The sequence below is a fragment of the Pelophylax lessonae genome (genome assembly GCF_965119305.1).
Source record: "Pelophylax lessonae genome assembly, chromosome: 1".
In the NCBI taxonomy this organism is placed as follows: domain Eukaryota; kingdom Metazoa; phylum Chordata; class Amphibia; order Anura; family Ranidae; genus Pelophylax; species Pelophylax lessonae.
In genome coordinates this window covers 840215733-840241976 of record NC_138768.1, presented here as the reverse complement: position 1 = coordinate 840241976, position 26244 = coordinate 840215733, and the positions used below count along the sequence as shown (strand labels likewise).

At 42.9% G+C, this 26244-nt stretch overlaps 1 protein-coding gene across 1 annotated transcript in view; it reads right to left on the bottom strand.

Annotated features, from left to right (window-relative positions):
* GFRA4 (GDNF family receptor alpha 4) overlaps window positions 1-25790 on the bottom strand; it is a 727205-nt gene extending 701415 nt beyond the window's left edge. Inside the window, exon 1 of the mRNA XM_082258679.1 lies at window positions 24925-25790. Coding sequence (XP_082114805.1) covers window positions 24925-24973 — 49 coding nt within the window. The 5' untranslated portion in view covers window positions 24974-25790. The remainder of the gene's footprint in view (window positions 1-24924) is intronic.
* Between the last annotated feature and the right edge of the window lie 454 nt (window positions 25791-26244).

Below are 26244 nucleotides of genomic sequence, written 5' to 3'. Positions count from 1 at the left end.
CTTGAAAGAATGCATAAACTAACGGAAGATCATAGAATATTTATCAGTCAGCCCGGAAAGGGAGAAGTAAGCTGACACTAGCAAGGGATACCCAGCCACTGATTCCAGGGAAAGGGGGGGGGGGAGTCAGGGGCAAAGGGCAAAGGGCACTTTATGCTCTATTAAATTTTTTATGTCTGTCCAGATGCTAAGGGTAGAAAGTCAAGTAATAAATCCTACTTGACTGGGCATTCCACAATGAGGGGGAACATGTGTAGTAAAGGATTCTGGGTAATGTAAGGACACACTTTCCTGATTGCTGCTAATTTTAGTGTTTTATGAAGGAGGAAGGAACAGTCTTTTGTCCAGTGTGCTTTGAGACTGTGGGAGGAAACCGGACCACCTGGAAGAAAATCACTCAAACATAAGGAGAACAGACAGAGGTCCCTATTGGGAATTGAACCCAAGAACTCAAAGGGCTAATTATTTTAATTAATTTCTGTGGTGGTGGATCCACCATAGGATACAGTGAGCCTCCAGGCTGGCCCAAATATAAAAAGTGAACGCAACCTCTACTCTCCCCATCCCATCCTTGCAGCATATAATGCTTGTTTTGTCTAGGGCAGTCTTTCCTTTGAACCCTTGAAAGAATTGTAATGTCTTGGAGAACCCTGCTAAATAATGCATCTCTAGCTTATGGTAAATTTGCATGGCCAGTAAGTTGTAAATAAAATTATATGTAAAATATTAAAGAATGTAGCATATTTGACACCCAGAACGTCCCCCTGAAATTTGTTTTATTATCAATCATAAAGTGGAGCAAGTAAGAATAATGATCAGAAAAGAAAGACCAGTTTCCTGTACATTGGTGGTCAATGGACCGGTGTCCACTTTTATTGGGAGTCGGTTCAGTGGTCACATACATTGGTGACCAAAGGTAGAAGAACGTGTTATATTATTGGTCAGTGGAAGAAGAACTTCTTATATTATTGACAGTTGGAGAAGGATCCCTTATATTAATGGTCAGTGAGAGAAGGACTTCTTATATAACTGGTCAGTGGAAGAAGGATCCCTTATAATAATGGTCAGTGAGAGAAGGACGTCTTATATAACTGGTCAGTGGAAGAAGGATCCCTTATAGTATATAAAAGCCAGTGGGAGAAGGACCTCATGTTATTGGTCAGAGGGAGAAGGACCCCCTATATTAAGGATCAGTGGTAGAAGAAGCCCTAAATGGTCAGTGGGAGAAGAAGCCCTAAATGGTCAGTGGGAGAAGGACCCCTTATAACAATGATCAATGGGAGAAGAAGCCCTAATATTGGTCTTTGGGAGAATGACCTCTTATTTTAATGGCCTTTAGGGAAGGACCTCTTATTCTAATGGCCTTTAGGGAAGGACCTCTTATTCTAATGGTCTTTAGGGAAGGACCTCTTATTCTAATGGTCTTTAGGGAAGGACCTCTTATTCTAATGGTCTTTAGGAAATGACTCCTTATTATACTAATGGTCTTTGGGGAAGGACCCCTTATATAAATAGTTAGTGGGGAAAAGACCTCTAATATTAATGGTCAGAAGAAGGACCATTTGTCTTAATGGTCAGCAGGAGAAAGACCCCTCATATTAATGAGAGAAGGACCCCTTATAATAATGGTCAGTAGGAGAAGGACCCCTTATATTAATGAGAGAAGAACCCCTTATAATAATGGTCAGTAGGAGAAGGACCCCTTATATTAATGAGAGAAGAACCCCTTATAATAATGGTCAGTAGGAGAAGGACCCCTTATATTAATGAGAGAAGGACCCCTTGTAATAATGGTCAGTAGGAGAAGGACCCCTTATATTAATGAGAGAAGGACCCCTTATAATAATGGTCAGTGAGAGAAGGACGTCTTATATAACTGGTCAGTGGAAGAAGGATCCCTTATAGTATATAAAAGCCAGTGGGAGAAGGACCTCATGTTATTGGTCAGAGGGAGAAGGACCCCCTATATTAATGATCAGTGGGAGAAAAAGCCCTAAATGGTCTGTGGGAGAATAAGCCCTAATATTGGTCTTTGGGGAAGGACCCCTTATACTAATGGTCTTTGGGGAAGGACCCCTTATACCAATGGTCTTTGGGAGAAGGACCTCTTATGCTAATGGTCTTTGGGGAAAGACCCCTTATATAAATAGTTAGTGGGGAAAGGTCCTCTAATATTAATGGTCAGAAGATGGACCATTTGTCTTAATGGTCAGCGGGAGAAAGACCCCTCACATTAATGAAAGAAGGACCCCTTATAATAATGGTCAGTAGGAGACGGACCCCTTATATTAATGAGAGAAGAACCCCTTGTATTAATGGTCAGTGGTAAAGGGACCCCTTATACTAATGGTCAGTGGGAGAAAACCTCTTATATTATTGGGAGGACACTCTTACATTGTTGACCAGTGGGGAAATTGCCCCCTTACAGACAGCTAAAAAGATAATAGAATTTTAGCTAAAAAACAAACAAAAAACAAAACCAGCTTGTGCTGCAATATTCACCATCAGTCCAGAGATTTCCCCCACAGGACCATCTTCTGCCACTAGATGTCCTTGGTGTGATGACCAGCAGCTGTCAACGCACTTCCTCTGAATCCAGGTTGTCTTGGTACTGCCCCTAGCCTGTGACTGGACAGTGAAAGAAGAAGCAGCACAGGGATGAGCTCATTTCATTCACTCTGCACTCCCCTCCTATCACCACGCTTTTTGCCAACACATAAGCTAATTTGCTCCTTGTGCTGCTACGTCCACTCACACTCCAACCCTGCATATGTGTCACATATGTGCAGCGTATGGGCGTTAAAGCCCACCTTTTTGTCGTCACACATACAGTATCTCACAAAAGTGAGTACACCCCTCACATTTCTATAAATATTTTATTTTATCTTTTCATGTGGCAACACTGAAGAAATGACACTTTGCTACAATGTAAAGTAGTGAGTGTACAGATTGTATAACAGTGTAAATTTGCTGTCCTCTCAAAAACACCTCAACACACAGCCATTAATGTCTAAACCGCTGGCAACAAATGTGAGTACACCCCTAAGTGAAAATGTCCAAATTGGGCCCAATTAGCCATTTTCCCTCCCCGGTGTCATGTGACTCATTAGTGTTACATGGTCTCGGGTGTGAATGGGGAGCAGGTGTGTGGAATTTGGTGTTATTGCTCTCACTCTCTCATACTGGTCATTGGAAGTTCAACATGGCACCTCATGGCAAACAACTCTCTGAGGATTTAAAAAAAAAAAAATGTCACTCTACATAAAGATGACCTAGGAGATCGCCAAGACTCTGAAACTGAGCTGCAGCACGGTGGCCAAGACCATACAGCAGTTTAACAGGACAGGTTCCACTCAGAACAGGACTAGCCATGGTTGACCAAAGACATTGAGTGCACGCGCTCAGCGTCATATGCAGAGATTGTCTTTGGGGAATAGATGTATGAGTGCTGCCAGCATTGCTGCAGAGGGTAAAGGGGTGGGGGGTCAGCCTGTCAGTGCTCAGACCATACACCACACACTGCATTAAATTGGTCTGCATGGCTGTAATCCCAGAAGGAAGCCTCTTCTAAAGATGATGCACAAGAAAGCCCACAAACAGTTTGCTGAAGACAAGCAGACTAAGGACATGGATTACTGGAACCATGTCCTGTGGTCTGATGAGACCAAGATAAACTTATTTGGTTCAGATGGTGTCATGCGTGTGTGGCAGCAATCAGGTGAGGAGTACAAAGACAAGTGTGTCTTGCCTACAGTCAAGCATGGTGGTGGGAGTGTCATGGTCTGGGGCTCGATGAGTGCCGCCGGCACTGGGGAGCTACAGTTCATTGAGGGAACCATGAATGCCAACATGTACTGTGACATACTGAAGCAGAGCATGATCCTCTCCCTTTGGAGACTGGGCCACAGGGCAGTATTCCAACATGATAACGACTTCCAAGACAACCACTGACTTGCTAATGAAGCTGAGGGTAAAGTTGATGGAGTGGCCAAGCATGTCTCCAGACCTAAATCCTATTGAGCATCTGTAAGGCATCCTCAAATGGAAGGTGGAGGAGCGCAAAGTCTCTAACATCCACCAGCTCAGTGATGTCATCATGGAGGAGTGGAAGAGGACTCCAGTGGCAACCTGGGAAGCTCTGGTGAACTTCATGCCCAAGAGGATTAAGGCAGTGCTGGAAAATAATGGTGGCCACACAAAATATTGACATTTTTTGCCCAATTTGGACATTTTGACTTAAGGGTGTACTCACTTTTGTTGCCAGCAGTTTAGACATTATTGGCTGTGTGTTGAGTTATTTTGAGGAGACAGCACAATTACACTGTTATACAAGCTGTACACTCACTACTTTACATTGTAGCAAAGTGTCATTTCTTCAGTGTTGTCACATGAAAAGATATACAGTAAAACCTTGGTTTGAGAGTAACTTGGTTTGAGAGCGCTTTGCAAGACAAGCACATTTTTTAAATAAATTTTGACTTGATATACAAGCGATGTCTTGATATACAAGTAGCGTCATGTATAAAAAAGAAAAGAGGAGTCTCTAAAGTGTAGCAATATGGTTACATTTAATGAAGGTTCAATATTTAGCAACTCACATGGTGGATGATTAAAACAGGCACATCTAAGTGTGCAGGCATCTGGGGTAAAGCTGTCCACATAGACCATCCTCCGCACAGCCATCTTCATCATCCCTTCCCCGCTGCACTCCACGAGTGATTCAAAGCCTCACTTTCAGATCACTCTACTGCAGGCTATTCTTCCCGGTCACGATTACAGACTGACAGTGGTGAGAGCCGGTGGTTCAGAAGATGGTCTATGTGGACAGCTTTACCCCGGATGCCTGCAATGTTAGGTGTGCCTATTTTAATCATCAACCATGTGAGTTGCTAAATGTTGAACCTTCATTAAATGTAATCATATTGCTACACTTAGAGGCGCCTCTCATCTCTCTTATATTCTGTAGCTCTGCTAGATTTTGCTTCTAATCCCCTTGGGAAGGCTGCATATTGTGGATGGACATTTTATGGTTACACAACCTATCACATTGCTATAATCTTTGTATATAGACTATAAACTGAAGGACTTGTGGAACGAATCATCCGAGTTTCCATTATTTCTTATGGGGAAATTTGCTTTGATATAAGAGTGCTTTGGATTACAAGCATGTTTCCAGAACGAATTATGCTCGCAATCCAAGGTTTTACTGTAATAAAATATTTACAAAAATGTGAGGGGTGTACTCAGTTTTGTGAGATCCAGAGGGATCCAGTGTGCTGAGGACCGAGTGGAGCTGCTGGGGCAGGAGTTTCCAGGAAAGCAGTGTCGTGAGTACTGTAAGCTGCCCAGGGGTCTGCCTAGGATAGGGGACCACTCCAGAGGGTCGGAGGGATCCAGGAGCCAGCTAACCAGTAAAGGGGTCTTGGAAAGGGGATGCCAGTGCTTAAGCCCTTAAGATAAGTGTGTGTAAAAGGGTGCCGGTGCGAGTCCTGAAGCATTAAGCAATACAGCAAGTAGCTACCTCAGTGAAGAGGGGTAAAGGAAGCTTTAACTAGGACGTTGTGCCACATGAAAGTGTCAGCAAGTCAGCATTAACCAGCGTCATCCGTCGTTGACCGACATCCAGCCAGCGTCAAGTCAGGGCTAATAGGCGTTTTTTCAATTGTGCCACTAAAATTGTGCATAGTTGAGCCAGAGGAGTATCCCACTCATCCCTTCTCCCATCCAAGTTCACAGTAAACATAAAAACCCAAAGATTCTGGACTGTTCCTTGTCTCAGTGCTCACACTTGGAGAACATTCTTAAATGTGCTTTTGTTAGCGGTAACCCTGGCGGACCCATAGCTAGCAAAACGGCTGGGAATTCTGCTACATTAGTATGAATTATTTTTGGATATTGCTATTTAGGGATATTGTTATTGTCATTTTAACTATTTCCTGCTCTATTCAAGTTCAATTTGCTGCTAGATGTTCTCCCTGCCTTACCGCCTTCCATAGACCTGGCGAAGACTCGCAGCTTTTCTGCCCATGTGCTGGATCTCCATCAAAGATGGGGGCACTGGAAAGGAGGGGGAAGGTAGAACTTCTGCTTCAAGTAAGACAAAACTGAACTCCACGGTTTAGTAAAATATGTCTTTTGCTAGGTTGTTTTTTTCTGGTGGGGGGGGGTTAGGCATGGTGAAGTTCCTCTATAAATAGATTTAGATGAAGGAGAAAGGATTTGGAAGTTTAGACTGTGGTTAGCCCATAGTCAAACATCCAAAAATAAACAAATATCTCAAATTAGTTCCTAGAATCCAAATATTCTTCCAAAGACCCTTGGAATGTAGCGACCAATTTGTGGTATTTATTTTTGTTGGATAATTGAATCTGGTCTATAGTCTGCTTGCCGAGTCTGTATTTGGGGTAACCCTTGTCTGCTCAATCTTCAGTATACAAGCCCAACATTTTGCTAAGGTTTTTAGGTCAGTTAATTGACTTTACATTATAAGAATGTGTGTGTTTTTTTTAACTGCATTCCTTTTTTATTTGTGCCCCAAATCTTTTATTTAGTAAGAGAATTATTCAATGTATTACCTGCAAACAGCGAGGAGACGCAGACGCATTGCCAGCTCTTCACTGTCACTGCCTGCAGATGAAAACTATTACAGAAGGTAACGAGTGTCTCCTACAGGCTGTGTGGTCTGTGCTTTCCCTTGTGCAGACGTCAGGAAGGGAATGAGGAGTTCTCTGATTGCATATCACTCTTCCTTTAATGCATATATGGATGTGTATTTGCTATTTTTAAAGCTGAAGTGCAATGTATACATAGAACCAGAGGCGTAACTAGAACCTTCAGGGCCCGGTGCAAGAAACCATGAAGGGCCCCCCCCGGACCCCTGGCCGGTGCACTTCCCTTCAAGTCCGGGGCTCTTCCCACTGATCCTGGGGCCCTTTACTTTCGTTGCAGGCCCCTTTATTACGGTCCCACAATGGGACCCTTTCACAAGCTCTTCAGTGGGCCCCCTTCCTGCCATCTTGGGGCCTCCACGCGGTGATGGAATGCCAGGGCCAGGTCGCAAGTGTGACCTTTGCAATCCTGGAAGTTCACCCACTGGTGTCAGTAGTTTTTATTTTGTTGGTATTTGAATTGTATTATTTTTTAACCTTTTAATTTAATTTTTTTACAATGTCACTGACTATGACTCTGTCCATTCAGATAAGGAAGGAGCTGGTAAATTACATATTTACCGACCCCTTCCTGGTTCTCTATTGTGACACATCCCCTGCAGCAGCTGGCAGGAGAGAGGAGGGAGCACAGTGGGGGGGGGGGCACACAAAGGGGCCCAGAGACAGCAGAACACAAGTGAACTGGATAGGAGGAGTGGTGGGGCAGCATACAGAGGAACCAATCTCCTCCATTTTCCTCCTGCAGCTACAGTGCATGGTGCATGGTGAAAATAATTTTATGGTAAGTTCTTACAAAAATTCTATTTTCTCTTACGTCCTCTGACAGACGCAGCCACTTCATAGTTTCCTCACAAATGGGATGTCCCAAAGCAGTGTAGGCATGAGGTGTGGAAAGAAATGCAACCAACTAAACTTTAACGATCCATCAGGGCCAGAAAAAAAACATAGCCAACAGGGCAACATAAGCTCAACCAACAGGAGCTAACCCCAAAATGAAAATTCACAAAGAAAATAAAAAACTGAGACCGGAGTCCCAGCAGGAAACCTAGGTCCTACTCCCAACACTAGGCAGCAAGAAACTGATTAATAAGTTGGATGTGTCTGGGGTAATGTCTGAAGGGACAGCCCCTAAGGGTGTGTCTAGTGAAAAGTTGTTCTAAATAGTTTCACTGCCTAGTCTACTCCTGTAGGTGGCGCATTACCCATTTGTGAGGAAACTATGAAGTGGCTGCGTCTGTCAGAGGACGTAAGAGAAAAATATATTTACACATCTTTCTTAAACAAGCTATGCAGCCTAGGTAGGCAAAAGGGGGAAACAGCATGTTTGGGAGTAGTTGTCATCAGCCTTTACCCCCATGTAAAAACTTTTTCTTTCGGATAGACCAAGGCCCCTTTCTTTTCAATTGTTTTTTTATTAAACTATAAGTCGTACAACAGAAGTGAAGACATTACAGTACAACAGAAAGGGTAGAAAATCACCCCGCGATATAAACACATAGGTATGAGTATCACAAGCAAACGATCACCCTATTAGCATAGTAACATTCGGTATTAATGCCATGTTTTAGATGAGGAGTAACGTCAAGGATAGCTGTACTCAGTATATCGGACATTGGTTGTATATCTTCACTTAGACTAAGGCCCCTTTTTTATACGGGCGGTGCGCCTGACGGACTTCGTTTTTCTCAGCAGGGATCGATCCGCCTATCCCCGCTGAGCTGGCGGATGACAGCTCCGTCTCCTCTTACTTTGCAGAGACAGACCTGTCAGATCCCCGCTCTCCTCTATGGGAGATCGGATGAAAACGGACCGCCTGTCCGTTCTCATCTGATCCAATCCGATCCGATCCTCCAGACGGATGGAAAATAGGGTTTCCATCCGTCCGGATTACACGGACAGGATTGGATCAGATAGCAGCGGGTGTCAGCGGAGTGGTTACTGCTGACATTGGCTGCTCCATAGAGGTGCATGGAGCATCCGATCAGATCCGCCTGAAAAACTGACAGGCGGGCCGTAAAGCCCATTTGAAAGGGGCCTAAGGGAGGATTATAATCCCTGTTGAGTTTTTTTTTTGCCATCTGTGTCACATTAGGGAGCTTTCCCTTTATTTCCTGTCCCATAGCCAAACAGGAGGTGCAAAGTAATTCCTCCAAAATGAAGTAATCTTTGCTTGTCACCAGAACTACTCTTCCCTTTGGAAGATTTCCTCTTTAGTATTATATTTTACTTTCACCGTCGATGATAACAGTAAACATGACCAAAAGGGGGAATTTCCCTAACAGGGCCACAGACAACAATAAAAAAATCTGACAGGTATTCTAATCCCTCACTATTCTATCCAAAACTAACAAAAATGCCTTTAACTAGACTTTAAACTGTGCAATCTGCTGATCAGTTGATTGATTTGAATCAAGCAACTGATCAGCAGATGGCACAGCTAAAATCTAAACCACTATATTTCTACCATAATACTACCAACCAGTGGCGGCCCGTCTATTGGGGGCGCAGGAGTGCCGCCCCCCCCCCCCCATCCATGCGTCCGGCCCCCTAATCTACAGGAAGGGTGCCAGACGCATGGATTCCAATGTTTTTTTTTTTTTTTTTGTTAAGCACGTGATTAGTGCCAGAGGCTTTAATAGGCTTCAAAAAAGGGTGGGCTCAGGGCGCAGTTGTGTGACAATAGCGAATGAATATTCACAATTGTCACATAAATTCTCCTCCTGGCCAAATTGGAGGCGGGTCCTGAGACCCGCTTCCAGATTGGCGGAAAGGAGAAGCCATGCCATTGGCAAGGAGGAGGGAGGAGACAGGAGATGCAGGAGATTGAGGGGGGAAGCCACCGCCGCCGCTGCCTGCTTACCTGCCTTCCACATGTCCAGGGTGAGTAAGCCGGCGACGGGGGGGGGGGGGTTATGGTGTGCGGGTCGCCGCCCCCCCTGGCCTATAGAGCACTAGCCGCCACTGCTACCAACTACCATATTTCTTGCCAGCACATGAGTTAATTGGCTCCTCTTCCCTTGATATTTCCCCTGCAGTACTGTTCATATAATGTTCGAAGAGAAAATGAATGGCAATGACAGAACAGATCAGAGGGAGAGGAGATTTATGATGATAAAAGTCAGACAGGAAATAAAGGCAGGCTCAAGATAGCTGCTGCAGGTTTAAAGGATTATAAGTTTGCAGGGAATTGAGAGCAATCAACACAGTAAGGCTCCATTCACACCTGAGAGTATCATTTTCAGGCGTTTTTTTTTTTTGCGTTTTTTTTTTCAGGCGTTTTTCAGGTGTTTTTTTTCAGGCGTTTTTAAGGCATTTTTTGCAGATCTTTGGAGGCAGGCATTGACATCTAACAAAAACGCTTGTAATCTGCCAAAAAAAGAAGCTCATGTACTTTTTTGAGCTTCAGGTGACAAAACGCTCATAAGTGAACAGGGGCCATTGAAATGAATAGGATTTTGCTTGTTGGGCGTTTCGAGACTTCAGAGATAAACGGTTTACGAGCTGAAAAACGCCTAGGTGTGAACAGGGCCTAAGTATATCTATTTTCTTTTTTTGGGGGTGGAGCTTTACCCTTAGACATTAATGGCTGTGTGTTGAGTTATTTTGAGGGGACAGCAAATTTACACTGTTATACAAGCTGTACACTCACTACTTTACATCGTAGCAAAGTCTCATTTCTTCAGTGTTGTCACATGAAAAGATATAATAAAATATTTACAAAGATGTGAGGGGTGTACTCACTTTTGTGAGAGATGTGAGGGGTGTACTCACTTTTGTGAGAGATGTGAGGGGTGTACTTATTTTTGTGAGATACTATATATATATATATATACTGTATGTATATATATATATATATATATATATATATATATATATATACTGTATATATATAATTTTTATTATTTTTATTTTTTTAAACTGTCATTTTCGGTTTTGGCGAACTGCATCCTGAGTTTTTGGATTCGGCCCCAAATGTTCCTAATAATAAAATAATAAAAAAAATAATAAAAAAATAATAATAATACATTTTTATTTATTAATAATATTTTAATACATTTTTTATTTATTAATAATAAAAAAAAGGGAGATTTGAATGGTTTAGCATCATGTTGACCCCTTCACCACCAACCCCTTTTCTCCTCTGCATTCCTCCGGTACAACGCTACGAAAACCTGGAATTAGCATTTTTCTCAAATACCATTGAACAAATCCCAAACCGTTGAAGGTGTAAGCTGATCCACCAAAACGACTTAATCTGGCCAAATATTATCAGCTCGCCGCAAATTAATCCATTTAAATATGCTCCCTATTAAGGTATGTTAATACCAAAGGCTAATAATAATCCCCTGCAATGAGTAGGCAAACAACACACTCCAGATAAACGTGGAACGAGGCTCTAAAAAGGTGACACTTTTTTTTTTTCAGGTAAGTAGCTGCAATCCTTGAAAACATTCTGTGCTCTTTTGTGTTTGTCATTTGGATAGAAACAGCAAAAGAAAATCAAAAACAAAAAAAAAATACAAATAAAAAAAAAATGCTGTTAAACTGGGGAATTTCGTAACGTCTTGCTTCGGTAGTCACATCTAGTAGGAAAAAGATTACACAGCAATGTGGAGTAACCGGAGATGAAGAGAACATAAAGAGTATTTTGTTTTACTCGTTGCTGTAGCATATCTTCATTTGAAGCCCCTAATAGTTAAAGCAGAACCCAACCCAAAAAAAGAAAGATTAAAATAAATAGCAAATTAAAAGATAATATAAAAAACTGCTTTTGCTGCAATATTAACCTTCAATCCAGGGATTTTCAATGCAGTATAATTTTTTCTGCCACTTGATGTCCTCAGTTTGAAGGCCGCCATCTTGCAACCCAATTCCTCAGAGCCCAGGTCATCCTGGACCTGACCCCAGCTGTGACTGGACAGTGAAAGCAGAAGCAGCACAGCGATAAGCTCATTTTCCTGTCACTCTACTCCCTCCTTCTACCTTGTTTCTTGCCAACACATGAGTTTCTTGGTTACTTTTACTGTCCTCAGTTTAATGGTAAGCATCGCTCAATCCACTTCCTCTGAGATTTCACCAGCAGTACCATTTTCTACAACTAGATGTTCTTGCTCTGATTGCCAACAGCTGTCAACTTGCTTCCTCTAAGTCCAGGTCATCCTGGACCCACCCCTTCCACTGGTCACCAATGTAAGGGGACACCTTTCCATGGACCACTAATGTAAGGGGACACATTTCCACTGATCTCCAATGTAAGGGGACACTTTTCCACTCATCACCAATGTAAGGAGCCACCTTTCCATGGATCACTAATGTAAGGAGACTCTTTCCCACTGATCACCAATGTCAGGGGACACTTTTCCATGGACCACTAATGTAAGGGGACACATTACCACTGATCACCAATGTAAGGAGCCACCTTTCCATGGACCACTAATGTAAGGAGACACTTGCCCACTGATCATTAATGTAAGGGGACACTTTTCCACTGATCACAGATGTAAGGGGACACTTTTCCAATGGCCACTGATGTAAGGGCACTCTATCCCACTGATCACCAATGTAAGGGGCCACTTTTCCACTGATCACCAATGTAAGGGGACACTTTTCCACTGATCACCAATGTAAGGAGCCACCTTTCCATGAACCACTAATGTAAGGGGACTCTTTCCCACTGATCACCAATGTAAGGGGACACTTTTCCATGGACCACTAATGTAAGGGGACACATTTCCACTGATAACCAATGTAAGGAGCCACCTTTCCATGGACCACTAATGTAAGGGGACACTTGCCCACTGCTCATTAATGTAAGGTGACACTTTTCCATTGATCACCAATGTAAGGGGACACTTTTCCACTGATCACCAATGTAAGGGGACACTTTACCATTGATCACCAATGTAAGGGGACCTTTTTCCACTGGCCACTGATGTACGGGGTCACCTTTCCACTGATCACCAATATAATGAGACACATTTACACTGATCATCAATGTGTTTCATTTTTTAAGACTGCAATTTTATGGCTTTTGTAATAATAACATTTATACTTTTGATATATATTGTTGTATTGCTGGCACCTCAAAAGTCCATCTTTTTTCCTTTCCAAATTTGACTGTACTACTAGGATGTTGGTGCTCTTGGCAATCTGCTCATTACCTCACTTCTAATATAAGGGACCACTTTTCCACTAACCACCATTGGAAGGGGACACTTTTCAACTGGCCGCTAATGTAAGGGGACACTTTTCCACTATCAATGTATTGGGACACTTTTCCACTGTGGTTCATTTTTGGGCATTATTATTAATTAATTTTCTTGATTATGATTACAATTGAAGCAAGGGGGTGTTGCAAAATATTTGGATTTGGTTGTCAAATATTCTAGGTATGCTCTATTCTTTATTCTTTCAACAGCTTACAGATAATGCTATTTTACTGTGATAAAGTTGTTATTAGCAGGGATTCCCTGAGACCTAGAAATTAATTCCAGGGTTCCTCTAGAGTGAAAAGGTTTGGAAAGGTTGCTTTAAGTCTTCATTTAGTCGATATCAGTTCTTTTTTCTTAATTTGGTGGCACTAATACTTCTGCATGGTTTAAAATCAAAATGTTTGAATTCATCTTTAAGGTTACTGTAGACAAACCAATGATCCCACTGAATGTTCACTTTAGACCTAATTAGTCAAAAATTGCCATGTGTCTGGGCTTTCTATAACTTTCCTTCTCAGTTATCATCTTGCACTCAGCATAGATTATTTGGGTAGCATGGAACAATTCCATAGCCTAAAAATTGCATCCGAACAATAAAAAATACATAAGCCAAAAATGCTTTGGAAGTTGAGTCAGTTGTCCAATCTGTTGAAGGTCTGGCTGCCCAAGATCTAGGACAGTTGTGTATGGGTAAAGACAAAGGGTATTTTAAAGCATGGAAAAGGTGAAAGGTAAAAGTCTAACCTAAAGCAACCAATCTCCTTCAGTGTATACCTACATCCCATTTTTAGCAGTATTAACCTTAATAGCAATCAATAATATTCCAGCTACCTAAAGGTTTGAAAAAAAGCCTACCGTTAACAAGACTGTCTGGATTTTCAGATACTAGATGTGTAAGGCTTCTCAGATTCAGAGATGGTTGTCCAAATATGGTGACCACGATAGATGTATTGGGGCTTGATGTACTTCACTGCTTTCTGAAAGGCTGGATTGTATTTTTATTACGTTTAAAGCATCTTAATGAAAACTGCTTCCTAAAAAACATTGATTTTTACGACTAAAAATGTGTACAAGATAAGTAGACTTAACTTTATAGGGAGTCAGTGCGGTCCAAATCCATTTCTATGTCAGGTTTGAGTGAAGTCATTAGTTCTTCCTAATCCTTATAACTTTCTTGACATTAGCTTGTAGGCAGGTTGCCTACTGTAAGTTAGTTTGTTTTGGCTGCCCTAGCCAGAGGGAGGGGGTTAAAGTTTTATCGTCTCCCCCCCGGGCTAACTTTGCAGGCTTTTTTGGGGTCTGGCCTCCGATCCTGGGAGATTATAAAATAGAAAGGGGTCCAGATCCCTGGGCTCGCTTCCCGAGGGTCTCCAGAGAACAGCCGAGGAGTCTCTGGGAAGACTGTCACCTTACTTACAATGCCATTATATAGAAGGGTTGCTGGGACTTGCGGTCCCCTTACAGGAACATTGACTTGTCGGGACACCGTCATCATGGACTCCTGCCATTCTGGGCTACCAGTTGTGAACTCTTCCTATGAAAGTATGCTGGGGCAGCTACAGTTAGGGTCAGTTAGGAGAACTGTTATGCTGAGTTTTATCAGTAAAGCCGTTGAAACATTATGAGCCTGGTCTGAAGTTATTTAAAGAGGTGCATGTTGGTTCTGGCATATTCCAAGGAACCTGGGTCTGTAAAGCACTATGGGGCATGAAGTCCCACTACTATAAAGAGTTAACCCGGCAAGACAAGAAAGGGGAGTGTAGTTGACATGGGTAACCGAGTGGAAGAACATGCTACAAGCAACCTGTCGTAAGGTGTGGTACCTGATAGCGTGACAGGTAGCACGGGGGGGGGGGGGTGGGGAGTTGGCAACCTGGCTCCCTCCCGAGCGGGCAGTTTCATATTCAGTAGCAACCAGATCTGATCCCAGGTCACAGAGATCAAAGTCCTAGTCACGAGGTACGGGAAGTGAAAGAGTTGATAAGCATGCATGAGGTTTGCACTAAGTGTAACTTAATGTTTAACTTTTCACAGGACCACAGTCCCTGCCTGGTCCCTGGAATTGAATAGCATGAAAAGTACCCCCGTGTGCAGGGGCGTAGTAGACCCCGCCCACAAGAAGGTTTCATGATGACTTTGGTAGGAATTTTAGGTACTTTTTGTAAACTTTTTACATTATGTACAGGAGAAAGAAATCATTTGACTCCCTACCCCTCCCACCCAATGAAGAAACAATTGTTAGACCTCGGTGTATGGTATGCTCCTAAATTATACCAATGTGTACCTGAATTTCTCTGCATTTTCTCACATTGCTTCCACGTTTCGACAAGTGTTTTAGTGCCCCTTGGTCTTTCAAACCATAGCATTCTAGAGGCTTGTACACTGTCTTCAGCATAGGAGCAGTGCATTCTAACACGGGAACTATCCAACCTCAACACCTTGAGACCTTGAAAGTCCAATCTACGTGTGCAATTACTGGATGTCTGTCAAGGTTTCTCATATATTTAGACAACGGTATATCTAATAGAAGTTGTTAGTCATCTTCACCTTAACTTGGTTCAGACTCTATGACTAATCCCTGAAAGGAGGGGCGTAACTTGTCAGAGGACCCCAGAGGTGGATAGCCCTCTTTGTCTGCTTTGCACAATAAAGTTTCTATGGAGTTACAGATAATATATGCAGCCTCATTGCTTGATGTCTGTTTAAGTATCCAAGGAGAAAAAGTGACCGCACTCAAAGGTAGATGAACTTGAAGTGTTTATTCCCATTCATGAAAAACAACGGTGCGTCAAACAGACATGGACACGGTTAACGCATTTCATGACTCTGTGGGTCGCTTACTCATAGCCCATAACCGGGTTATGAGTAAGCGACCCACAGAGTCGTGAAACGCGTTAACCGTGTCCATGTCTGTTTGATGCACCGTTGTTTTTCATGAATGGGAATAAACACTCCAAGTTCATCTACCTCTGAGTGCGGTCACTTTTTCTCCTTGGATACTTGATTACTGGATGGCGGATCCGACCAGCACCTGGGTATTCGTGCCTCACCTGAGCGGCTTTTCCTGTGTTGTTTGATGTCTGTTTGACTTGGTTCTGTAATGTGGAAGATGTTTTTCAACTCATCCAAGGGGATTCATCAGTACAAATTAGTCTCAAATGAGGAACATGCCCAAGAATTTACATGCACATGGGACAATTATTCACCAATCACCATGGATTGTGTCAAGGCAGACACTGGTTGTCCAAGAACACGAAGGGAGGCAAGATCGTTTGTGAAACTCGCTATTCTAACTTACTTAGAAAATGGGAATTTTGTGGTTTTTTTTGCAGACACTCTTGCTCTGCCAATCTCAATCAGGGTACTGTGGAACCCTAAGGTTCCTTCAGTCATTTATACCGGTTCCTCTGAGCTGTGGCTGATTACCTTCCCTATCTGATGGTGCTTGGATAGTTCCAGGTCAGAGTGAGCAGCATAACTCCAATGATTTTTTTAGCTGTCTTTAAGGGCGACATTCTGACTACCACTAGAAGGGGGGCATTTTTCCCACTGATCACCAAGGTGGGGGGGGGGGGGGCATTCTTTCCACTGCCTCCTGATGAATTAATTTTAGCAAGGATTACACAATGACTTGAATATTATTTAAAGGGTTCTTTTAGTTTAAAAATGTTGAGAAAGGCTGTAGCTGATCGACCACCACAGTCCACTGATCGACCACCACAGTCCACAGCCAATCATAGATCCTCTCCTATAGACTGCACCTATAGATGATAGCCAAATGAGCATGCTTTGCTTTGAACATCTTGCTTGTGCATGGACCATTGAAATCTTTAACCAGTACAAAGACATTTTTGTTTGCACTTCTGTAAATAGCCCTGGCAATATGTATATATGTGTGTTCATGCACTGGCTGATAAGCTGTAACCTCCCATCAAACAAACTGTCTTTTTTTTCCTTATAACAACCGACCAGACTCAACCGTACAGTGGAATATCACAGATTGAATATGAGTTATGTTTGGATTGGCTGCTAAGGTGATAAGCAGTTTCAAGAGCTACTATGACACTAACACATAACATTTTAAAACCACTTTAGGACCTCCTACTGCACATTCACTATGGCAGAGTGGCCCCGCTGTTCTGGATCACGTACATGTATGTGGTCCAGTACTTCTAGGTAGGGGGCGCACCCGTGTGCTCCCGCCACCCCAGCCGTGCTGTTCTTTGCTACAGCACAAGCCAATCAGTGGAGACATTCAACTGGATATATTATGCTTTCACTAAGTCTGCCATGTCTAGATTAAAGCTGAACTCGGGGGATTAACAAATACCATCTAAATCCATTCATCATGTGTATTCTTCCTTGAATCTTGATGTGCTTTGTGTATTTCTTCCAGATCTGTGCAGTAATCCAGTGTGAAACTTTCCCTCTGTGCAGGAGCTTCCTGTAATAAAGACCGCTCACTGCTGCTCTCTCTCTTTGCGCAGGGGGACTGGTTTTGTCTCCGCCCCCTCTGTAGTTTTCTACAGGCAGCCTGCAGTGGGTGGAACTTATGGGCCCCTCCCACAGCTCTACTCACTGCACAGGCTATACAGCACAGGCTATGTACAACACATGGATCATGTCACTGCTACTTTAGCAAGGCAATAGCTGAGCCTGCAAGGGCATCTGGTGCACACAAAGTAGAGTTATATCCTTTGTGACTGTGGCGGTATTCACCGTCACTGGAAGTGAAATAACAGATAATTAATGGTTTAAATTGCTTCAGATGGGACAGTCATATTTGTCAACAATATCTCCATATAGAAATATGAAGATGTATTCCCATTGCCATGAAATCTGTAATTTCTAAATAATGTGTGTATTACATATCCCTCAATGTCAGACAGGTTTTCCCTATTGTTTGTGGATTGGGATAAGGTGTATTCCAGTTTCAATGTGAGAGAGACACACAGACTGTCACTGGCAGCCTTGTTTGTGTATTGGGAGGGAATGTGGATTGTGCCGTCCCATTGTCTAATGTTAATGACCTCACATTGTTCTGTCCAGATGGCTAGATAATTAGTTTAGGTTAGGGGGAGGGATTGTGTACACTGTATGGGAATAACTGAGTGTGAAACCCTGTTTCTATTGAATTGTGAATTTCACGTCCAGTTCTCCACAAGGTCCACCTGGGCGGTAACATTGTGGGGGAAAACTGTATAAAATTCTGTTTCTTGTTCAATAAAGAGAGCTAGTTCACGCTCAATCTAGAGTCCTGTCTCTTATTGGGGGAATATGCTATAAGGGATTGCCATGGTCTTCCATATTCCCTTGGATAATTACTAAGCTCTTGTAAGAGCTTGTGTAGAGCTTGTTCCTGCTGCACTCTCTGGGGAAAGAGAGGTTCACCCACGGGAACCTGGAGCCTTGTCGTAGGTCCAGGGTGGGTAGGAGACGGTGAGACCCTAACCAAGCTGTGGCGGTTTGTGGGGTCTGAAGTGGTTACAGTGTCTGATGGAGTGCTTGGAGCCCCCGGGAAGCACTAGGAGCATCCGTCAATGGAGGTACCCGGTTGGGGTGCTGGTTGATCCGTTACAGTGACCATTAAAGAAATTCAGTTTTTTGTGCCCAGAGTTCAGCTTTAATGTTCTAAAATTCACTAACATGGAAGCCATTGCAATTGATTGTGTGCTGCAGCAGCCATTGCAAAACATTATTTGCCAAGTCTAGAGATGTTTGTTACAGACACAGAGGTTTGAATTGAAGACACAAAAAAAAAAAAAAAAATATATCAAATGTTTCACCGCTGCTCACTTGCCATCCTAAATGTAAGTAATGAAGATGATTTGTAAGTGATTTCAAACTGTTTGGCGGCTCTGCGCTCAAGCTTCAAAGATTGGAAATATTCCCTTTAAGGAGCTAGTAACTTTAGCCTCTGTAATAGACAGGTACACTTTTATTGCACAGAACACTGGGGTAGCGGGAAGGAAGGCGACTGGCACTTCTAAAGCAGCAGAGACTGTGATGAAAGAAGAAATAGAGGTCTAGATAAATAACGCCATGCGCCGCTAAGAGAATAGCCACTGGATATGTGTGATCCTCCATCAGGAGGGCTGAAATAAGAATTATAAGGCATGGGGGGTGGGAGAATACCAGGGGGTTCAAGAATCAGAATTAGCTGCCTGTGAATAAAGATGATCTACTTTAGGTTGCTGGTAGTATGTTGAAAGGAAGTGAGAAATTGGAGCAGAGGACACACAGCTAAAAGAATACATTACATCCACTGGGAGAGATGCAGAGTAGAGATAAAGGGGACGGTACAGCTGGAGGCTTGGCAGCCAAGATAGCAACTGTGTGCGGCTACAGGAACTCGGCGATGTTGCTGATGTGAATGTGCGGGAGAACGCGCTGCCTCCTCGCAGTTCTCTGGGAAATACTGAAGCAGACGCTTTGAACAGCAGAAAAACTGGATAAATTGGGGCAGAGAAGTGCAATAAAGCAATGAGGGAGTGTACTGCAAATGTGATGTGCAAAAACAGAGTGTAGTGCAAATGCGATGAACATAATGAGAGTGTAGTGCAAATGCGATGAACATAATGAGAGTGTAGTGCAAATGCGATGAACATAGTGAGAGTGTAGTGCAAATGCGATGAACATAATGAGAGTGTAGTGCAAATGCAATGAACATAGTGAGAGTGTAGTGCAAATGCGATGAACATAGTGAGAGTGTAGTGCAAATGCGATGAACATAGTGAGAGTGTAGTGCAAATGCGATGAACATAGTGAGAGTGTAGTGCAAATGCGATGAACATAGTGAGAGTGTAGTGCAAATGCGATGAACATAATGAGAGTGTAGTGCAAATGCGATGAACATAATGAGAGTGTAGTGCAAATGCGATGAACATAGTGAGAGTGTAGTGCAAATGCGATGAACATAGTGAGAGTGTAGTGCAAATGCGATGAACATAGTGAGAGTGTAGTGCAAATGCGATGAACATAGTGAGAGTGTAGTGCAAATGCGATGAACATAGGGAGAGTGTAGTGCAAATGCGATGAACATAGTGAGAGTGTAGTGCAAATGCGATGAACATAGTGAGAGTGTAGTGCAATGAACATAGTGAGAGTGTAGTGCAATGAACATAGTGAGAGTGTAGTGCAATGAACATAGTGAGAGTGTAGTGCAAATGCGATGAACATAGTGAGAGTGTAGTGCAAATGCCATGAACATAGTGAGAGTGTAGTGCAAATGCCATGAACATAGTGAGAGTGTAGTGCAAATGTGATGAGCATAGTGAGAGTGTAGTGCAATTAACATAATGAGAGTATAGTGCAGTTGTGAAGAACATAATGAGACTGTAGTGCAAATGCAATGAACATAGTGAGAGTGTAGTGCAAATGTGATGAACTTAGTGAGTGTATTGCAATGAACATAATGAGAGTTTAGTGCAGTTGCAATGAACATAGTAAGAGTTTAGTGCAAATGCGATGAGCATAGTGAGAGTGTAGTGCAAATGCGATGAGCATAGTGAGAGTGTAATGCAATTAACATAATGAGAGTATAGTGCAGTTGTGAAGAACATAATGAGACTGTAGTGCAAATGCAATGAACATAGTGAGAGTGTAGTGCAAATGCAATGAACATAGTGAGAGTGTAGTGTAAATGCAATGAAAATAATGAGAGTATAGTGCAGTTGCTATGAACATAATGAGAGTATAGTGCAGTTGTGATGAACATAATGAGAGTGTAGTGCAGTTGCGATGAACATAGTAAGAGTGTAGTACAAATGCAGTGAGTGTAGTGCAATTATTAGCACTGGAAGAGTGCAGTGTATAAGTGATAAGCAAAAAGACAGTGTAGAGCAATTGTGATGAGCACAGGAATATTGTTGTGCAATTGTAATGAGCACAGTTAGGGGAAGAGTTAATGAAGCTGACGCGTGCAAAATCTGGTGCAGCTCTGCATAGATTGAACTAGCTAAAGTTAGAAGCAGATCGGCTACCATGCACAGCTGCACCAGATTCTGAGTACTCCAGTTTTATTAAATCTCCCCCTTAGAGTGTAGTGCAATTGTGTTTAGCACAGGGATAATTTAGGGAAAAACTGCTATGAAAAGGGAAAGCGTAGAGCAATTTCGAAGAGCACAGTGACAGTGTAATGCAATTGTGATGAGCACAGGGACAGTGCAGTGCAATTGTGATGAGCACAGGGACAGTGCAATTGTGATGAGCACAGGGACAGTGCACTGCAATTGTGATGAGCACAGGGACAGTGCAGTGCAAATGTGATGAGCACAGGGACAGTGCAGTGCGATTGTGAAGAGCATGGGGACAGCACAGTGCAATTGTGATGAGCACAGGGACAGTGCAGTGCTTTTGTGATGAGCACAGGGACAGTGCAGTGCTTTTGTGATGAGCGCAGGGACAGTGCAGTGCTATTATGATGAGCACAGTGAAAGTATAGTGCAAATGTGATTAGCACAGCTAAAGTGTAGTGCTAATGCAAAGAGCACAGTGAGAGAGCTGTACAATTGTGATGAGCACAATGAGAATGTAGTGCAAATGTGATGAGCACAGTGGGAGTGTAGTGCAAAAGTGATGAATTTAAGAACTTTTAGTGCAAATCTAATGAGCACAGTGTGAGTGTTTTGCAAAAGTGATGAGCACAGGGACAGTGCAGTGCAATTTTGATGAGCACAGTGAAAGTGTAGTGTAAATTAAATTGGCACAAATTGAGCATATAGTGCAAATGTGATTAGCACAGGTAAAGTGTAGTTGAAATACGAGGAGCACAGTGAGGGTTGTGCAAATATGATTCATACAATGAGAATATAGTGCAAATGTCATGAACGCAGGGAAAGTGTAGTGCAAATCTAAAAAGCACAGTGTGAGTGTTGTGCAAATGTGATGTGCACAGGGACAATGTAGAGAAAATGTGATGTGCACAGGGACAATGTAGAGAAAATGTGATGAGCACAGAAACAATGTAGTGCAAATGTGATGAACACAAGAACAGTGTAGTGCCAACATGAAGTGCACTGGGAGATTGTATTGCAAATGTGATGAGCACAGTGACAGCATAGTGAAAAAGTGATGAGCACAGTGACAGCATAGTGAAAAAGTGATGAGCACAGTGACAGCATAGTGAAAAAGTGATGAGCACAGGGACAGTGTAGTGAAAAAGTGATGAGCACAGGGACAGTGTAGTGAAAAAGTGATGAGCACAGGCACAGTGTAGTGAAAAAGTGATGAGTACAGGGGCAGTGTAGTGAAAAAGTGATGAGCACAGGGACAGTGTATAGCAAAATGATAGGCAGAGGGAGAGTGCAGTGCAAATGGAATGAGCACAGGGAGAATAGAGTGGAAACATGTTGGGAACAGGGAAAGTGTAATGTGAACGTGATGAGCATAAGCAGACCAAAGTACAAATGTAATAAAAAAAATAAATAAATAAATAAATACATAAATAAATAAATAAGTGTGTGTAGTGAAATATGATGAGCACAATAATGTGATGAGCACAAGGACAGTTTATAGTAAAATGTTAGAGGGACAGTATAGTACAAATAGGTTTAGCACAGGGAGAGCGTAATACAAAATGCGATGAGCACAGTCAGGCATATGCATAGGATGTATGCAGGCTGCTTTATTTCAAGCCTGTATAACTATCTACTACATTATTATTGCTATTAATATTGATTAAAAGAACAGCAACAGTGATCTAGGAAAAGCAAGGACATACAGGGGCTATAAAAATAGTAAGATAACATATGCAGTGACACATAAAATGCAAGAAGGGAAAACCAAAGAACTTACAGTCAGTTCATGTTTTATATAAATGCATATATATATATATATATATATATATATATATATATATATATATATATATATATATATATATATATAAAATACAGATAAATTCTTTCATTTCCATCTATATATCTATCTATCTATCTATCTATCTATCTATCTATCTATCTATCTATCTATCTATCTATCTATCTATCTATCTATCTATCTATCTATCTATCTATCTATCTATCTATCTATCTATCTATCTATCTATCATAGTTATGCCTATGTCTCTGTATATATACTTTAACTATATATATTATAAACTATACACAGTCACTGCTTCACTTCTGTATAAAATCGTTATGTCTGTGTTTGGCAGCATGATACAAATGTTGCAATGATAAATAAGTATTAATGTATACACACTGCAGTACAGTTCATACCAAAAACGACATACATGTTCATGTGTTTCCACTATTTTAATTGCATTTTCTAAATCACACACTTCGAATTGGTCCACCACCCTGTCTATAGCAATCTTCCTATACATAAAGTAGCTGCACATTTCAATTGTCGGCACAATGCACCCTTGGGAAAGAATCCACAGCTCCAAAAAATATTATTTGTATAATTTTGCCCCCCAGTAATATTGCCAGCAGGATGCCAGTCCTCACACATAATGGCATTACTACATGCACAGTACCAGCGGAATTAGGACTGAGCCAAGTCTCTGCCCCTTGCACAGTGAAATGCAGGTGGCAGCACACACACACACACCATACGATTCTGACAGTGCCAGCCTGTATAACAGAGCATTGGGGTTACCCTTTGTACAATGCCAGTCTAATAACAAGAAATACTGTTTTAATAGTAGCAGTGTGCCATCACAGGAGATCTGTGTCAAGGCAACCAAGGATATCTTTATAAATGCATATAGACCTCAAGAATAAGATGCAAGTTCAATGTTTTCAGCTCTGTGCCAATCTCTATATAAATTCTTCCCCAGCACCATGCCAGCCTGCATATGTCCAATTATCTAGCTTGCAGCATGCCAGACAATTAGACAGGTGCTCATCTATTGGGTGGTAATCTCAGTGCAGTGTCTGCTAATAATGCCATTGTCCCCAGCCAGGTGCCCATGTACTGGTTGTTCATCTCAGTACGGGTAACCCCTGATGTCAGGTGCCCATTTACTGGATGTCAACACATGATGGCACTGTCATCAGCTAGGTGCCGATCTACTGGGTGTTCATCTAATGCAGTGCAGTGCCATCTCATTAAGTCAATGTGTCCCAGGTGCCAGCCTACAGGGCGTCAACACATGATGGCACTTTGCCCAACCAGATGCCCATCTACTCGGTGTCAACACAAGATGACATTTCCCCCAGCCAGGTGCCCATCCACTGGGTGTCGATCTTTGATGGCACTGTCCCCAGCCAGGTGCCCATCTATGGCACTTTCCCCGGCCAGGTGCTCATTTAGTGGGTGTTCGTCTAAGTGCAGTGTCAACTCATAATGGCACTTTCCCCAGGTAGGTATCCATCTTCTAGGTGTCAACTTATGACGACACTGTCCCTAGTCAGGTGCCCATCTACTGGGTGCCAGTTCAGGATGGCACTGTCCCCAGCCAGGTGCCCATCTACCTGGTGTTTATTTCAATGCAGCATCAACTCACGATGGCATTGTCCCCACTGTGTTTCAACTCATGATGGCATTGTCCCCAGCCGGGTGCCCATCTACTGGGTTTTAACTCGTGATGGCAATGTCCACAGCCAGGTGCCCATCTACTGGGTTTCAACGCATGATGGCACTGTCCACAGTCAGGTGCCCATAACCTGGGTTTCAACTCATGATGGCACTGTCCACAGCCAGGTGCCCATCTACTGGTTTCAACTATCATGATGCCACTGTTCCCAGCTAGATGCCCATGTACTGGGTGTCAGCTCATAATGGCACTGTCCCCAGCCAGATGCCCATGTACTGGGTGCCAGCTCATGATGGCACTGTCCCCAGCCAGATGCCCATGTACTGGGCGTCAACTCATGTCCCCAGCCAGGTGCACATCTATTAGTGTTATCTCAGTGCAGTGTCAACTCATGCTGGCACTATCCCTAGGCTTCTACCATGGCACTGCAAATCCAGTCCTTGCAAGCGCAACCAATGCATAGCAGAAGTACAATCCAGCTCAAGTGCCTGCGATGTCAGTTTAGCTACAAAACACAACCCATTGCCTATATGTAAGAATTAATAAAATAGGTAGCACTTACCACAGATGAGGAGTAGCAGGACACAACCAAACAGCCTGACCGAACTCATGGTGACAGATCCCTTGGCACAAAGACTGAAATGTAGGACCAGGACTTAGGTTTTTAGCTCCAGGTTCTGCAGGTAGAGACCTCAGACTCTTCCCAGATCACTTGTGCACCTCTTACAATACACATTCCCCCCTTCAGATCAAACCTGGGAGCCTCTACATCCAAATGTGGCCAAGACAAGTTTCACTGCACCCCCTGCTGCAAACTTCAGCCACACCAAATAGGAGACTCTCCTCCCTGCAAGAACTTTCAGGAGATCCTGCTGATGATGGGCAGGGGGTATCCTGGCAGGGATGTGGGATCCTGAGAGGCAGAGGATGAAGATCCAGGCTATGGACTCAGTGGGGAGGTTAAATCCTGAGAAGTGGTGCCTTGGTATCCTTGTAGGAGTCCAGAGGAGGATTGGTGGTATCCTTGGTTAAAAACAAAAAATGACAGAGGGGATCCTTGTATTATCCTGAGCAGGTCCTTGGGGTCAGCACAATCACAGGTACCCTTTAGATCCACACACACACTGCTGCTGTCAATCAGATGCTTGCTGGGCTGGTTGCTGTGATTATATCCTGCGCTCCAGCTCTGCACAATGCAAGGCAAAGCACTGGCAGCCTCAGGTCTATGGCTCAGCGCTAGAACAGAGCTGGTCTCTGCTGCCTGTCACTGCACACAGCTTTGGAGGCTTTTAAAGGGACAGAAGCAGCCATAAATCGTCTGGAGCAGCAGCTTTCTCCAGCTAGCAGATCCTCCCTCACTTGTACATTGCCTGACAGTGGTGGAGAGCATGCACAGTCTATCAATCACATGGAGGAGAGCATCCTAGGATAGGGACTGTGCAAGGGAGAGGGCTGCAAGCTGAGAGGCTGCTCAGGGGGGGACACCAGCAAACACACTTCCCCAGCACACAGGTCAGATTGGAGCTGCTGCCTGCACCTTGCTTGTCAGTTTTCTGACATACTAGACTTATAGAATCCCGACATTATCATTTATAGGCAAGAAAGGAGAAGATGCAAATCCTAAGGGGCATATTGTGAATCTAACATTCACCAAAGATTGGTTACAGGTGAACCTGCCAGGTGCATGTGTTTGGCATGGCTGTGGTTGATTCAAAACCAGTGAATGTTTTGTCAAAGTTACATTCAGTGCTGTATAAGTATGCCCCTAATGGCCCGTACACATGATACGAAAATCGGAAGTAAAATTTAGTCCAATGAACAATCTGCCGATTTTCGGATTGTTAGTATGGTGCTTTTGACAGCCGTTTATGAATTTTCTGAC